Genomic DNA, 17,102 nt, shown 5'->3' on the forward strand with positions numbered 1-17,102 from the left:
TGCCTTTTGTCGGTGCTTTTAGAGCTCCTGTCCCACAAAGGGTTACCGAGGCCCAAAGAGTGTCTGAAGGGACCGAGTGTGCCTAGTAAGGGGAGACCTAGTGGGCCCAGGACTCCAGGGCTGTGTCCTCCTTAGGGCTCCGGGGGTGAGTAAGAGCTCCCTTACTCAGCCATGATGCATTCGCTGTCTTCTTCAGGGGCCCCTCCCAGCCAGGTGTCAGCAGAGGGAGAGGAGAGCCAAAGAAGGAGGAGGTGCGGCCACCACCCTAGTCCAAGGCTGCTGGCTCCCAAGCCTGGTGTTGGTGGGAGGGACAGAGAGGGGCGGGAACAGCCAGCTGCCTGCCGGGAGCCAAAACGAAAGCACTCAGTGCTGGAAGTAGGAGGAGAGTCAGGACTCCCAGGACAGAGAGTGCACAAACTCTGGAGGCTGAAGAGGGATTCCAGCCCCTGCCACCCACAGACACGGGCTGACTGGGGTGTCTGCCCCCCTTGGGGGGGGGCAGCACAGGGCCTCAGGCCTGGGTGCCACCTGGCACCTAGAAGATGCCTGTGCCCTGGTTCTTGCTGTCCTTGGCACTGGGCCGAAGCCCAGTGGTCCTTTCTCTGGAGAGGCTTGTGGGGTCTCAGGACGCTACCCACTGCTCTCCGGTGAGTCTGGAACCCTGGGGAGACGAGGAAAGGCTCAGAGTTCAGTTTTTGGCTCAGCAAAGCCTTAGCCTGGCTCCTGTCACTGCTGCCACCGCCAGAACTGCCCTGTCTGGTCTGTCTGGTGCTGATGGTAGAAGAGAAGAACGGGGAAGGGGCAAGAGCTGGGTCTGTCTTCCTCTGGGAGGGTCTGGGAATACCGAGCCCCAGAAAAAGGTAGGCGGAGGTCTTAGGCAGAGAACAGTGCCTAGATGGTGGGGGCACAAATTCTGACTCTCCTTTCTTTCCTTCCCAGGGCCTCTCCTGCCACCTCTGGGGTAAGTATCCCTACTTTTAAAAAGAATTTCCCAGGTTGGCTGAAGGGAGCAGAGCTGTCCCAGGCCCATGCCCTCCATGCCCACCTCAGCCTAGGACAGCCAAGTTCTTTGGCTCTCTGGGTATGTCAGGTGCCACCAAATTCTGGGCTTGGAACAGCTTCAGCTCCCACCCGCTCCTCCACACACAGACAGTGACATACTCTGCCTGCCTGGGGACATCGTGCCTGCTCCGGGCCCCGTGCTGGCGCCTACGCACCTGCAGACAGAGCTGGTGCTGAGGTGCCAGAAGGAGACCGACTGTGACCTCTGTCTGCGTGTGGCTGTCCACTTGGCCGTGCATGGTGAGCAAGTCATCCTGTGACAGTGCATGTGCACACGTGAGTGTGTCTGGGGTGGGCATGAGGGCCAGGGGATCTCTCAAGCAGCGCTGGGCATCCTCAGTGTTCTCCTGGAGGACACCGGCAGAAGGACCCCCAGGCCAGTGTGGTCTCCCCAGCCCCTGCTTCCCAGCACTGGGCTTTCCAGAAGGAAGCCAACACCAAAGCCAGCCAGCCCAGAGCAGGGGGCCTCACCCAGGGCCTTACTCTTGGGTCCTTCTAGGGCACTGGGAAGAGCCTGAAGATGAGGAAAAGTTTGGAGGAGCAGCTGACTCAGGGGTGGAGGAGCCTAGGAATGGTGAGGAGAACCTGGCTGGCCCAACTGCCCCATGCCAAGGCTCCTGGGCCTGACTGACCCCTGCCCTGTTGCCCACAGCCTCTCTCCAGGCCCAAGTCGTGCTCTCCTTCCAGGCCTACCCTACTGCCCGCTGCGTCCTGCTGGAGGTGCAAGTGCCTGCTGCCCTTGTGCAGTTTGGTCAGTCTGTGGTATGCAAAATAATAATAATAATAATCACCTTCTAAACCTAAAATCTATAAAACTTTTTCACATGCATTATCTCTTTGAGGATTACAAAAGAATTAAATTTATTGAAACCCTTCAGTACCAGGCATTACAGCCAGTGTTTTACAGGTATCAACTTATTTAATTCTCACAACAGCCATGTGAGGTGGGACTATTCTTTTGATTCTGATCAGCGCTGTGGGCAAGTCCCTTCAGCCTGTTATGCCTCAGCTTTTATGTCTGTAAAATGGGGATGAGAATAGTTTTCTACTTCATATGCTTGACTGTGAGAAATCACCAAGCAGTTTTTCAGGGTGCTTCTACTATTTTCCCCTCCTACCAGCAGTGTATGGGAGTTCTAGTTGCTTCCCATTTTTGCCAACACTTGATGGTGTAATTTTATTTTATTTTTAAATTAAATATATTTGAATTTTAAATATATGGGACCCTCCATGAATTTGCATGTCATCCTCAGGCACGGGCCTTGCTAATCTTTTCTGTATTGTTCCAGTTGTAGTATATGTGGTGCCAAAACAAGCATAAGTGTTGTAATTGTCATAATTTTACTGCATATGTAGTGGTTTGTCATTGTGGTTTTAATTTGTATCTTCCAATGACTGATGAAGTTGAGCACTTTTTTCACATGCTTATTGGCTATTTGTGTAACTTCCTTGTGAAATATCTCTTAAAGTTTTTTTGTTTTTGTTTTTGTTTTTGTTTTTGCCACATTAAAAAAAAATAGTTCTGGCCGGGCACAGTGGTTCACACCTGTAATCCCAGCACTTTGGGAGGCTGAGGTGGGCAGATCACGAGGTCAGGAGATCGAGACCATCCTGGCTAACACTGTGAAACCCCGCCTCCACTAAAAAATACAAAAAATTAGCCAGGCATGGTGGTGGGCACCTGTAGTCCCAGCTACTCGGGAGGCAGAGGCAGGAGAATGGCATGAACCCGGGAGGTGGAGCTTGCAGTGAGCCGAGATCGTGCCACTGCACTCCAGCCTGGGCGACAGAGCGAGATTCCGTCTCAAAAAAAAAAAGAATAGTCCCACCTCACATGACTGTTGTGAGAATTAAATAAGTTGATACCTGTAAAACACTGGATGTAATGCCTGGCACTGAAGAATTTCAGTAAATTTAATTCTTTTGTAATCCTCAAAACTACCTGATGAGGCATTATTAGTATCTTCATTTTCCAGATAGATAAAGTGAGGCTTGGAGAGGGGAGGTCTGTGGGCTGGATGCACTTCTCTGTACTCTTGGACCAAAGAAAGAGTTCTACCATACATACCGTGGTATACTTACCATGGTGTAAGTACCATGTTGCAGGGTGTTGGGGCTTCTCCCCGCCTTAGGAGGCCACATGTGCCTGGAAGGTCTATTTCCACTGGGGTCAAATCACTCAAACCCTTTGACTTTCCCTCCAACCTCCAGCCCCCAGCCAATATCCTATCTGGAGAATTGTAGACTGGGAGAACATCTGCTTGGTCCATGTCACAAGCAGATGTAAGGAACACTGAGGCACTGGGTTGAGTGTGAGAACCACTTCTGTGGGGAGGGGTGTGCCATATTGTGTTGGGGTGTCTCATCTCCTTAGCTTTGTCCAGGTGATCTAGCACAGCAGGGTGGGGGCAGGGATTTAAATGTCTAGGGCCTTTTCCCGCCCTGGTGACACTCTTACTGAGGACATTTGCTTTAGAATTGAGGCCCCTTGAAAGAAAGGTGAATAGTAGATTTCAGGCTATACAGTATAAATACAGTCATTGGTTGGGGGAGGAGGGCAGTGAGCAGAGTGGTCCCTGCAGATGATCCCACAGCCCTTGGCCTGGATTCTGAGCCCTGCACCGCCAGCCTTCCCCACCCCTCTCCTCACAGGGCTCTGTGGTATATGACTGCTTCGAGGCTGCCCTAGGGAGTGAGGTACGAATCTGGTCCTATACTCAGCCCAGGTACGAGAAGGAACTCAACCACACACAGCAGCTGCCTGGTAAGTGGACCCCCACGTCCTGGCTCCCTAGCCTCTGTCCCCTCTGGCCATTCCCCCTCCTGATTTCACCCTCTTCTAGCTCCATCCACTCTCCGGCAGGGGTCTGAGCTGCTATCCTTCCCAGAGTCAGCCCCTCGGACCTTCTCTCTCTGGGTGACATGGCTTTCCAGCCCCTGGGGAAGGTTCTTTGAGCATTGGATAGATGTGGGTGGTATGTAGGGGATGGGGAGCCATTCCTAATGCCCCCCTGGGAGCCAAATTGCCCCCACTTCTTTCCTTGGCCCCCAGCCCCACTGGAGGCTCTTCTGTGATCTCTCCTCAGACTGCAGGGGGCTCGAAGTCCGGAACAGCATCCCGAGCTGCTGGGGTAGGGGCTAGGGCCAGTGGGCCGGGGGTAGGGAGGGGCAAGGTCTGGAGTATAAGAAACCCTTGGAGTCCACTTCAGATATGGGCTACCACATCTCAGAAGCTCACAGAACATATTCATTCATTCATTTGTTCATAACACATTAATTGCAGTATCTGCTACTCTGTGCTAAGCACTGGAAATAGAAAGATGAATCTTGGGTCAGGCTCAGTGGCTCATGCCTGTAATCCCAGCACTTTGGGAGGCCGAGGTGGAAGGATCACTTGAGCTCAAAAGTTCGAGACGAGCCTGGGCAACATGGCAAATCCCCGTCTCTACCAAAAATACAAAAATTAACAGGACATGGTGGTGTGCATTTGTGGTCCCAGCTACTCAGGAGGCTGAGGCAGGAGAATCACTTGAGCCTGGGAGGCAGGGGCTGCAGTAAGCTGAGACTGCACCATTGCACACCAGCCTGGGTGACAGAGCAAGACTCCGTCTCAAAAAACAAAACAAAACAAAACAAAACAAAAACAAAAAACTTGAAATAAAAGCTAAGAAAGTCAAGGGTCTAACTTTTTTCCCACGTACTATTTGGATTTTGTTTTCGTTTTGTATTTTCTTTTTTATTGTGTATAACATACATACATAAAAGTATGTAAAGGGTACTGATTTTCTTTTTTTTTTTTTTTTTTGAGACAGAGTCTCGCTCTGTCGCTCAGGCTGGAGTGCAGTGGTGCAATCTCGGCTCACTGCAAGCTCCGCCTCCCAGGTTCACGCCATTCTCCTGCCTCAGCCTCCCGAGTAGCTGGGACTACAGGCGCCCGCCACCACGCCTGGCTAATTTTTTTTTTTTTTTTTTTTTTTTTTTTTTAGTAGAGACAGGGTTACACCGTGTTAGCCAGGATGGTCTTGATCTCCTGACCTTGTGATCCGCCTGCCTCGGCCTCCCAAAGTGCTGGGATTACAGGCGTGAGCCACCACGCCCAGCCAAAGGGTACTGATTTTCATGTCCAGTTCTTTTTTTTTTTTTTTTTTTCTTGGCGGAATCTTGCTCTGTTGCCCAGGCTGGACTGCAGTGGTGTGATCTCAGCTCACTGCAACCTCTGCCTTCTGGGTTCAAGCGATTCTCCTGCCTCAGCCTCCCAAGCAGCTGGGATTACAGACGTACACCACCACGCACAGCTAATTTTTGTATTTTTAGTAGAGATGGGGTTTCACCATGCTGGCCAGGCTGGTCTTGAACTCCTGACCTCGTGATCCTCCCACCTCGGCCTCCCAAAGTGCTGGGATTACAGGCATGAGCCGCCATGTCCGGCCAATTCGTTTTTGTATATGTATACACTTGCATAACTAGCACCCAGATCAATACATAAATACTGTGAATACATCACATACTGTGATGTTTTCTGAACTACTAAACGTTTTCAACTTCATTTTCTTTTTGGCTTCTTAAAATTAAAGTTGGCCTGCCTCTTTGGCAACTCATTAAAGACTATTCATCACCAGAGTTTTGCAAACACAGATGTATATATCATGGATTTCATTTCTTCCTTCATTAAGTAGACATTGATTCATTTATTCAACAGATATTTATTAATTTCTGTGTACCAGGCAAATCCCTGGACACTGGAAATATTAATAAATCAATAAATGAAGATGACAAAAAACCCGACCCCATGGAGCTGGTGTCAGGGTCAGGGTGGGGGTGAGGAAGGACACAACAAACACATGGAGATGTGAAGAATGCAGTAAGTTAGACAGTGATTAGCACTAAGGCGAACATTCGTGGAAGGGCTGGGGAAGGTTGGGAGTTGTAGAGGTCAGGGATGGTCTCATTCTGGTGAGCAGAGACCTGAAAGAGGTGAGGGAGGAGCCATATATCTGAGGGAAGAGAGAATAGCCAGAAAAAAGGGCCTGGGGTGGGAGTATGTCAGGGGTGTTTAAGAAATAGTAAGGAGGGGGCCAGGCGTGGTGGCTCACGCCTGTAATCCCAGCACTTTGGGAGGCCGAGGCTGGCGGATCACGAGGTCAGGAGATCGAGACCATCCTGGCTAACACGGTGAAACCCCGTCTCTACAAAAAATACAAAAAAATTAGCTGGGCATGGTGGCAGGCGCCTGTAGTCCCAGCTACTCGGGAGCCTGAGGCAGGAGAATGGCTTGAACCCCAGGAGGCAGAGCTTGCAGTGAGCCGAGATCACACCACTGCACTCCAGCCTGGGCGACAGAGCCAGACTCCATCTCAAAAAAAAAAAAAAAGGAAAAAAAAAAAAGAGAGAGAAACAGTAAGGAGGTCCTTAATAACTCTGCAGCAGAGTTATTAAGGACACAAATGCCATAGGCTGTGCGCGATGGCTCACGTCTGCAATCCCAGCACTTTGGGAAGCTGAGGCAGGAGGATTGCTTGAGGTTAGGAGCTCAAGACCAGCCTGGCCAAAATGAGCGAAATCCCATCTCTACTAAAAATACAAAAACTAGCCGGGGGTGGTGACACACGCCTGTAATCCCAGCTACTCGGGTGGCTGAGGCAAGAGAATCGCTTGAACCCAGGCGGTGGAGGTTGCAGTGAGCTATCGTGCCAACGCACTCTAGCCTGGGCAACAGAGCGAGACTCCCTCTCAAAAAAAAAAAAGGACACAAGTATCAAGAGGTAAGGTCAGAAAGGTCACAGTTCTGAACAGAGGAAAATGACTTGTTTTAAAGAGGTTACAAGATCTTTCTGCAGAGGGAGAAGCAGGGAGAATAGCTGTTCTCAGACCACACACTAGGGCCTCCACGGGCTTGGCTTTGGGCAGCTGCTAGGAGCAAAGTCTGGTCTGAAATGACGACACACGCTCTGCCCTCCGAGAGCCTCCCAGTCTAGAGGGTTTGAAGGAAACTCCAAAGGGTCAGTCGGGGATGCAGAAGAGGTGAGGAAGTCTAAGCTGCACTCTCTTTGCCTCTCCCACCAGCCCTGCCCTGGCTCAACGTGTCAGCAGATGGTGACAACGTGCATCTGGTTCTGAATGTCTCTGAGGAGCAGCACTTCGGCCTCTCCCTGTATTGGAATCAGGTCCAGGGCCCCCCAAAACCCCGGTGGCACAAAAACCTGGTGAGGCCTCCCCCTTCCCAAGTCCATTCCCACTGTAGGCTGATGCCTGTGCAAAGGATGCAGTGCCTTATCAGAGAGGATCCTTGAAGAGGACTCACCCCAAGCAAGGGAAAATTGGTGGGGGAACTTTTGCCTTCCTGGTTTCCTTGACTTTGGCCTCCTCCTCTTCCTCCTTATCTTCTCCAACCTTCTTCCTTTATTTGTTCCACAGACTGGACCGCAGATCATTACCTTGAACCACACAGACCTGGTTCCCTGCCTCTGCATTCAGGTAGGAGCAGAGTCTAGCTGGGTGCCAGAAGACGAGTGGGAAGATGATGATGGGGGTGATCCCTGCCTTCCTGGTCTCACCATTCTTCAAACCCTTCATTGAGGTGGAGACTGTGGCTCCCTGTGGTGGCTGGCCTTCCCTTGACCCTTGCTGTCCTATGCCTTCTGTCTATTACATTCCCTGAATGCTCTCCCTGATCCTCCACAGAACTCCTGCTTACACTTCATGGCCCCATTCAAATATCACCTTCTCCTTGAAACCTTTCCCTACTCCTCCAGTTCTGTCTTTGTGTTCCCCTGGCAGGCAGAGCATGTGCTACGAACTTGGACTGGTTTGAATCTTGGCTCTTGCCATTTGCTAGCTGTGTAACCTTGGGCAAGTCACTTCACCTCTGTGAGCCTGTTTCTCATCTGTAAAATGGGAATAATAATAGTAACAGCCTCATGGGGCTGTTATAAGAATGTGTGCCACATCCAGGCTTAAATATGCTGGCTCTTTCCTCTTCCTCTGTACATTTATTTATTTTTTTAGACAAGGTCTCACTCTGTTGCCCAGGCTGGAGTGCAGTGGCACAATCATGGCACACTGCAGCCTCAGCCCCATGGGCTCAAGTGATCCTCCTGTCTCAGCCTCCCAAGTAGCTGGAACTACTGGTGAGCACTACCATACTCAGCTAGTTTTTTTTTGTTTTGTGTAGAGATGGGGTCTTGCTATGTTACCCAGGCTGTTCTGAATTCCTGGGCTTATGCTATCCTCCCACCTCAGCCTCCCACCAAGTGCTGGGATTATAAGCATGAGCCACTGTGGCTTGCCCTGATTGCACTTTTTTTTTTTTTTTTTTTTTTTTTTTAAGACAGAGTCTTTCTCTGTCGCCCAGGCTGGAGCACCGTGGTGTGATCTCGGCTCACTGCAAGCTGCTTCTCCCGGGTTCACGCCATTCTCCTGCCTCAGCCTCCTAAGTAGCTGGGACTACAGGTGCCTGCGACCATGCCCAGCTAATTTTTTGTATTTTCAGTAAAGACAGGGTTTCACCGTGTTAGCCAGGATGGTCTCGATCTCCTGACCTTGTGATCCACATGCCTCGGCCTCCCAAAGTGCTGGGATTACAGGCATGAGCCACTGTACCCGGCCGCTGATTGCACATTTAATTGGTCATCAGGTCTCATCCATCTTACCTCTGACATTAATGTCTCTCATTCTCTTTCCCCCTCCTCTCCATCTCAGTCCAGCTTAGGGCTCTATCATCTCTTTTCTAGACTGTTTCAATACCTCCAAGCTCCCCTCCCTTCCCATCACTTTCCTGGCATTCTGGGCCCATATTCTGCCCCCAACGGTGCCTTTTCACTATATTTTCCCCATGATTCCCCTTCATGAGAACATTGTTACATCCAGTGGAGCTACTTACCAAGATACGGCTAGCTCCCTGCCTTTTCTCAGGTGGTTCCCATTACCTCAAATGCCCTCACCTCCTTCCCAAAGCTTTTCCCCAACCACCCGGCCTCTCCTAGCTCCAAATCCCCTTGCACTTCTATCTTTCCTTGTCCATTTATCACTTCATTTCTTTTATTTTCTTAAATTTTTTTTTTTTTTTAGAGACAGCATTTTGCTCTGTCACCCATGGTAGAGTGCAGTGGCATGAACACGTCTCATTGCAGCCCCAAGCTCCCAGGTTCAAGGGATCCTCCTGCCTCAGCCTCTGCAGCTGGGACTGCAGGCATGCGCCACCATGCCTGGCTAATTGTTTCCTTTTTTTTTTTTTTAATGGAGTTTCACTCTTTTGCCCAGGATGGAGTACAGTGGCGTGATCTCGGCTCACTGCAACTTCCACCTCCCAGGTTCAAGCCATTCTCCTGCCTCAGCCTCCCAAGTAGCTGAGATTATAGGCACACGCCACCATGCCCGGCTAATTTTTGTATTTTTAGTAGAGACGGGGTTTCACCATGTTGGTCAGGCTGGTCCCAAATTCCTGACCTCGTGATCCACCCGCCTCGGCCGCCCAAAGTGCTGGGATTACAGGCGTGAGCCACTGTGCCCAGGCTGTTTTCATGTTTTAATGTTTTGTGGCGATGGGCCACCACACCCAGCTCAATCACTTCCTTTCTTATTTGGGCATCTAATTTCTTCTTGTACACAACAGATGCTCAATAAATATTATGAAATGAGTGAGTGTTTTACTAATTTATATAAATATTTTATCCTTACTACAAGTGTGAGTTTGTGATTTCCTTGAAGGCAAGCAAATCATATCTAATTCAAATGTAATAGCTTTGCAAGAGCCTTGCACAGTGCCTGGCACATAGCGCCTACTTGTTTTTCTGTTTTTTTTTTGTTTTTTTGTTTTTTTTTTGAGACAGAGTCTCGCTCTATTGGCAGGCTGGAGTACAGTGGCGTGATCTCGGCTCACTGCAATCTCTGCCTCCTGGATTCAAGCAATTCTTCTGCCTCAGCCTCCCAAGTAGCTGGGACTACAGGTGCATGCCACCATGCCCGGCTAATTTTTGTATTTTCAGTAGAGACGGGGTTTCAGCATGTTGACCAGATGGTCTCGATCTCTTGACCTCGTGATCCACCCACCTCGGCCTCCCAAAGTGCTGGGATTACAGGGGTGAGCCACCGCGCCCAGCCTTGTTTTGTTTTTAAACAAGGTAACAGTATGAGGTCCTCACTGTTGAATGAGTGAATAAATCTTACTGCCTAACACAGCCATAGGACACAGCAGATGTTCATGAGATGTATGCTGTGATTTAAATGCCTTCATTGCCAAACACAGTGCCTGCCACATAGTCGGTGTTCCTAACTAAAGGCTTGATGGATAAATTAATGTATTACCTCTAGTGCTTAGCACAGAGCTATGCACATAATAGGCACTCTTAAAATGTCTGTTGAAAGAATAAATGAATGTGTCCTTAGAACTTAGCACATTCCCCAACACATAGCAGGTGCTTACAAAGTGATTGTGGAATGAATTAAAATTAATTATCCACCAGGCACAGTGGCTCACACCTGTAATCCCAGCACTTTGGGAGGCCAAGGCGGGTGGATCACGAGGTCAGGAGTTTGAGACCAGCCTGGCTAACATAGTGAAACCCAGTCTCTACTAAAAGTACAAAAATTAGCCAGGCATGGTGATGTGCGCCTGTAGTCCCTGCTACTTGGGAAGCTGAGGCAGGAGAATCACTTGAACCTAGGAGGCGGAGGTTGTGGTGAGCTGAGATCACACCACTGCACTCCAGCCTGGGCAACAGAGTGAGACTCCATCTCAAAAAATAAAAAAATAATAAAAATTTAATTATCCAAGGTCTCTTGTGCTTGCCATCCTGCTAAGACACAATGGTAGGCACTCATTAAAAGTCTGTTGAATGGGCTGGGCGTGGTGGCTCACGCTTGTAATCCCAACACTTTGGGAGGCTGAGACGGGTGGATCACTTGAGGTCAGGAGTTCGAGACCAGCCTGATCAATGTGGTGAAACCCCATCTCTACTAAAAATACAAAAATTAACCAGTTAGCCGGCCGTTGTGGCATGTTCCTGTAATCCCAGCTCCTCAGGAGACTGAGATGGGAGAATCGCTTGAACCTGGGAGGTGGAGGTTGTAGTGAGCCAAGACTGCACCACTGCACTCCAGCCTGGGCGACAGAGCGAGACTCTATCTCAAAAAAAAAAAAAAAAGTTTGTTAAGGAAGATGTTGCCAGTGCCCAGCATTATGTTTGCTGGAAGAATAGATGTGAGCACCTCCAGGTTTTGTAAAAGGCAGGAAGACCCGGCAAGTGTTTGTGAAATACCTGCTGAATGAGTGCATCCCCACTGTCTAGCAGAGGGCCAGGCACATGCCCATGGAGGGGACCTGAGCAGACCCCCATTTCCTTTCCAGGTGTGGCCTCTGGAACCTGACTCCGTTAGGACGAACATCTGCCCCTTCAGGGAGGGTGAGCTGACCGGCCTGGGGCTGGGGTTGGGGTGTTGCGAGCGATGGGTACCTGGCCTGCGGTGACTGCGCCCTTTCCTTGCAGACCCCCGCGCACACCGGAACCTCTGGCAAGCCGCCCGGCTGCGACTGCTGACCCTGCAGAGCTGGCTGCTGGACGCACCGTGCTGGCTGCCCGCAGAAGCGGCACTGTGCTGGCGGGCTCCGGGTGGGGACCCCTGCCAGCCACTGGTCCCACCGCTTTCCTGGGAGAATGTCACTGTGGACGTAAGTGAAGCAGAGGGCACCTCCCATGGTGAGGGGAGAGTGGGGAACCGGGGGTCCCCTTTTGTGATCCCACCCATTCCTCTCTTTCCACAGAAAGTTCTCGAGTTCCCATTGCTGAAAGGCCACCCTAACCTCTGTGTTCAGGTCAGAAAGGGGTGCATAGTGCTGGGCTGGAGGCTGGACCCGGGCAGACCCCCCAGCCAAGGGGGTCTTAGTTCTTGGGCCGCTAAAGCATAGTGGTTGCCAGCTTCCTCTTTGGGAGTTCCACTGTTTACTTTAGTAGTGCGTGGGACCCTGGGCAACTCACTTCACCTCTCTGAACGTCAGTTTCCTCATCTGTTTAATGCAGATGATAATACAGTAACTACCTCATGGAGTGGTTGTGACAATGAAATAAGAGAAGTGCTTCCCCTTAGGAATCGGTACAGACTAAATGCTCCATAAATGTAGCCACTTTTATTATTGCTATCCTTATTCTATTTCCATACCTGTAGAATGGGCTGCTCTACAGTTTCAAAGGGTGATTATAAGAATATTCACTCATCCGGCCGGGCGCGGTGGCTCACGCCTGTAATCCCAGCACTTTGGGAGGCCGAGGCGGGCAGATCACGAGGTCAGGACATCAAGACCATCCTGGCTAACATGGTGAAGCCCCGTCTCTACTAAAAATACAAAAAATTAGCCGGTCGTGGTGGTGGGCACCTGTAGTCCCAGCTACTAGGAAGGCTGAGGCAGGAGAATGGCGTGAACCTGGGAGGCGGAGCTTGCAGTGAGCTGAGAGGGCGCCACTGCACTTCAGCCTGGGTGACAGAGTGACACTGGGCGACAGAGTGAAACTCCGTCTCAAAAAAAAAAAAAAAATTCACTCATTCAAGATTTTTTGAGCAGCACAAGTCACTGTTTTAGGCACTTGTGATAGACCCTAACATCTCTACCCTCATAGAACTTATATTGTAATGGAGAAAGGCAGCCAACAGACATTGTAAATAAATCATATAGTATCTTAAAATTGCATACAAATACCATGGGAAAGGGATAAGGTGGGACTGGGGTTGCAATTTTTAGCAGGGTGGTCATGTGAGAAAGGAATCTCTTTGAGAAGGTTAGATGAGAGGGGAACCATGCTCCGTAAGACATAAAAACAGCTTTAGGGTCAGAAGACGCTTTATACAGATGATCTCACAAGGCTGGGGCAGAGAAAGATGTGGTGATTCCTAATCACCCAGCCTTGAATCCACATCTGCCTCAGGTCAGATTGAGTGCAGACTCCCAACCCAACAGGCCTTCTGTTGCCTGCCCCATTCTGGTCTTTCTGCCTTTGGCTTTTGCTTTTCTTAGTGGCCCTAACCATGGTCTCTTCCCAGCAGGTGAACAGCTCGGAGAAGCTGCAGCTGCAGGAGTGCTTGTGGGCTGGTGAGTTGGGCCTGGGGGCAGCTGGGGCAGGGCCACCTCCTAGGGGTGAAGGTCAGGGCATGGGAGGCAGGCAAGTGGCCAATCCCAGCAAGGATGGGTCTTGGTCAGAGTGGCCTCTCACCCCTTCCAGACTCCCTGGGGCCTCTCAAAGATGATGTGCTACTGTTGGAGACACGAGGCCCCCAGGACAACAGATCCCTCTGTGCCTTGGAACCCAGTGGCTGTACTTCACTACCCAGCAAAGCCTCCACGGTTAGGACTGGGCGACCCTCCTCCACAGATCTCTCCAAATGCATCTCACATCTGGCCTCAAATTTTCACTCCATCCACCCTGTGCCGGTCTCTGGGAACATGGGGGGTGACTCAGACCAGGGCCATATTCAGCGGCATCACCAAAGTCTCCCAGTCCCCTCTACCTCATTCTACCCAGCTGTAGCCTGGTAGGTGCTGCCCTAAGGGTGCTACCTCCAGGTAACAGTGCCCCCATCCTTTGGCTTGGCAGAGGGCAGCTCGCCTTGGAGAGTACTTACTACAAGACCTGCAGTCAGGCCAGTGTCTGCAGGTGAGCTGGTGGAAGAAGGGCCCCACCTCAATGCCTAGGGGCAACAGGCCTAAAACTAGCACTCACCTACTGTCTATTTAGGCTTATTTTATGTTCAGCCCTGGGAAAGTTAAGAGTAGAAGAAGCACAGTTCCTATCCCCAAGGAGCACACTGTTGGCTAGACACCCATAAACAGATAACCGCACCTCCAGGTGCTAAGTTTTGGGTTCCAGGGAGAGCTTCCGGGAAGAATTTCTTCCTATAAGCCAGATTTGGTATGGAAGAAGTCATACCCTAGTCAGTGGGCACAGCACAAACAAAGGCAGAGCAGCTGCAGGAACCTTAGCCGGGAGATACGCATAGTTCATGCTGGGAATTTGGAGATCAGGCCACCAGAGCTTGGTGAATATTGGAACACCTGGCTGGTGCCCTGGATTTGGTTCTGTTTGTATCTTACAGCTATGGGATGATGACTTGGGAGCACTATGGGCCTGCCCCATGGACAAATGTGAGTATTGTAAGAACTGCCTTTCCTTTCTGTACCAGGAGTGGGGATCTTGACAGGGACCACTCTTGGGCACAGCACATGCAATGGCCTTGTCCTTCCCTGAGATCAGATAAACAGAGGGTCATTCCTTCATTCACTCAAAAAATGATGAGAGCTTGCAGGGATCCCAGGAACACCAAAAAGATAAATCCCTGCCCCCGCCCCACCCCTAGAAGACTAGCAAGACATGAGCCAGTCACTTACATTTAAAGTGGGAGCTACTGAAGCACCACCAAGTGTACAGTGCTGTAAATGCATACAATGTGGACCTGACCTGGGTGGGGTGAGGGGTGAGGGGCTCAGGGGGAAGGTTCCAGCAAAACTCTGAAGACTGAGCTAGGGGAAGGGGGTAGAGATACAGGGTCTTGGACAGGCAGGTTTCTGTCATGAGATAAAGATGCAGGAGACATGTAGGGGATTTGGATCTTATGTTGAGAGCAGCAGGAGCTACGATCAAATTTTTATATATTTCATATATATATATATATATATATATATATATATATACTTATTTATTTATTTATTTTTGAGGCAGAGTCTCACTCTGTCACCCAGGCTGGAGTGCAATGGCGTGATCTCGGCTAACTACAACCTCTGCCTCCCGGGTTCAAGCAATTCTCTACCTCAGCCTCCCGGGTAGCTGGGATTAATAGGCGCCCGCCACCATGCCCTGCTAATTTTTGTATTTTTAGTAGAGATGGGGTTTCACCATCTTGGCCAGGCTGGTCTTGAACTCCTGACCTCATGATCCGCCCGCGTCGGCCTCCCAAAGTGCTGGGATTATAGTCGTGAGTCACCGCACCTGGCCCAAATTTATATTTTTAAAAGATCTCTGAGGCTCTCATTAATCAATTCAAGGCAAATCAATTGGAGGTAAAAAAAAAAAAAAAAAAAGACAGGGCAGGGACACCAGGTAGTTGCAGACACCCAGGACAGCAAGATCAAGGGCCCAGCAACCCTAGCTTAGGGGAGAAAAATAGCTGACATTTTAGCACTTAAGATGCTCGGCATTGTGTTAAGTATGTATTAACACATTGTGTTAAGCTTTATATGTATTAATATATTTAGTCCTCACACCAACCCTATGACATAGGTCCAACTTTACAGAGGAGAAAACTGAGGCAGAGGGTGACATTACTTATTCAAAGACCCCTAAACAGATGGAGCTATATTCATCCACTGGCTCTGACACTGTGCTGTGGACTCTGGGCAAATCATTTCTTCGTTTTTTGTTTTGTTTTGAGAGGAGTCTCACCCTGTCGCCCAGGCTGGAGTGCAATGGCGCGATCTCGGCTCACTGCAACCTCTGCCTCCCGAGTTCAAGCGATTCTCTTGCCTCAGCCTCCCGAGTAGCTGGGATTACAGGCGTGTGTCACCACGCCCGGCTAATTTTTTGTATCTTATAGTAGAGACGGGATTTCACCATGTTGGCCAGGCTGGTCTTGAACTCCTGACCTCGTGATCCGCCCGCCTCGGCCGGCCGTCAATTTATTTCTCTTTTTTTCTGAGACGGAGTCTCACCCTGTCACCCAGGCTGGAGTGCAGTGGCGCGATCTCGGCTCACTGCAAGCTCCGCCTCCCGGGTTCACGCCATTCTCCTGCCTCAGGCTTCCGAGTAGCTGGGACTACAGGCGCCCGCCACCACGCCCGGCTAATTTTTTGTATTTTTAGTAGAGACGGGGTTTCACCGTGTTAGCCAGGATGGTCTTGATGTCCTGACCTCGTGATCTGCCCGCCTCGGCCTCCCGAAGTGCTGGGATTATATAAAGGCATGAGCCACCGCACCCGGCCCAATTCATTTCTCTTAAGTCTCAGTTTTTCTTCTCTGTGGAGGGTAAGTTTCTAACTCTTCTTCTCTGGGTCTCCCAGACATCCACAAGCGCTGGGCCCTCGTGTGGCTGGCCTGCCTACTCTTTGCCGCTGCGCTTTCCCTCATCCTCCTTCTCAAAAAGGATCACGCGAAAGGTGAGCGCTTCCCGGCTCCCCATTCCCCTGGGGGAGGACCAGAGTGGCTGTGGGAGTTATCCGAGGGAAAGCGGCGGCCGAGCTCACTGGCTGCCTCCGCCCCTCTCCCCTAACAGGGTGGCTGAGGCTCTTGAAACAGGACGTCCGCTCGGGGGGTGAGTGGGAGCAAGCGCTGGGCGGAGGGCCGCCCCCGGGGGGCCAGGCCTGTGCCAGCTCACCTCTTCCCTCCCCATCTGTTTTCTCCGGCAGCGGCCGCCAGGGGCCGCGCGGCTCTGCTCCTCTACTCAGCCGATGACTCGGGCTTCGAGCGCCTGGTGGGCGCCCTGGCGTCGGCCCTGTGCCAGCTGCCGCTGCGCGTGGCCGTAGACCTGTGGAGCCGTCGTGAACTGAGCGCGCAGGGGCCCGTGGCTTGGTTTCACGCGCAGCGGCGCCAGACCCTGCAGGAGGGCGGCGTGGTGGTCTTGCTCTTCTCGCCCGGTGCGGTGGCGCTGTGCAGCGAGTGGCTACAGGACGGGGTGTCCGGGCCCGGGGCGCACGGCCCGCACGACGCCTTCCGCGCCTCGCTCAGCTGCGTGCTGCCCGACTTCTTGCAGGGCCGGGCGCCCGGCAGCTACGTGGGGGCCTGCTTCGACAGGCTGCTCCACCCGGACGCCGTACCCGCCCTTTTCCGCACCGTGCCCGTCTTCACACTGCCCTCCCAACTGCCAGACTTCCTGGGGGCCCTGCAGCAGCCTCGCGCCCCGCGTTCCGGGCGGCTCCTAGAGAGAGCGGAGCAAGTGTCCCGGGCCCTTCAGCCAGCCCTGGATAGCTACTTCCATCCCCCGGGGACTCCCGCGCCGGGACGCGGGGTGGGACCTGGGGCGGGGGACGGGACTTAAATAAAGGCAGACGCTGTTTTTCTACCCAT

General features: G+C 51.4%; 1 protein-coding gene and 1 non-coding gene across 41 annotated transcripts; one reads left to right on the forward strand and one right to left on the reverse strand.

Moving 5' to 3' along the window:
• Nucleotides 1-332: 332 nt before the first annotated feature.
• On the forward strand, nucleotides 333-17,101 carry IL17RC (interleukin 17 receptor C). 40 transcript variants are annotated; one of them, XM_516269.9, is made up of 19 exons: nucleotides 333-647; nucleotides 940-961; nucleotides 1,150-1,302; nucleotides 1,562-1,636; nucleotides 1,715-1,824; nucleotides 3,715-3,826; nucleotides 4,149-4,193; nucleotides 7,126-7,265; nucleotides 7,477-7,536; nucleotides 11,408-11,462; nucleotides 11,547-11,728; nucleotides 11,822-11,872; nucleotides 13,096-13,141; nucleotides 13,272-13,393; nucleotides 13,644-13,703; nucleotides 14,143-14,191; nucleotides 16,100-16,195; nucleotides 16,312-16,350; nucleotides 16,445-17,101. In XM_516269.9, exons 1-19 carry the CDS (start codon nucleotides 543-545, stop codon nucleotides 17,071-17,073), a joined length of 2,151 nt encoding a protein of 716 aa, XP_516269.2. In that variant the 5' UTR covers nucleotides 333-542; the 3' UTR covers nucleotides 17,074-17,101. The 40 variants fall into 40 exon arrangements, with proteins under 40 accessions (XP_516269.2, XP_001148948.2, XP_063661486.1 ...); XM_063805402.1 differs by having other exon boundaries at nucleotides 348-860; nucleotides 13,093-13,141; XM_001148317.7 differs by having other exon boundaries at nucleotides 348-860.
• Nucleotides 2,275-2,377, reverse strand: LOC112208756 (U6 spliceosomal RNA). The gene has a single exon (XR_002943331.1). It is a non-coding gene; the product is annotated as a U6 spliceosomal RNA (small nuclear RNA).
• Nucleotide 17,102: the final 1 nt, after the last annotated feature.

This window comes from Pan troglodytes, chromosome 2 (assembly GCF_028858775.2).
Source record: "Pan troglodytes isolate AG18354 chromosome 2, NHGRI_mPanTro3-v2.0_pri, whole genome shotgun sequence".
NCBI lineage: Eukaryota > Metazoa > Chordata > Mammalia > Primates > Hominidae > Pan > Pan troglodytes.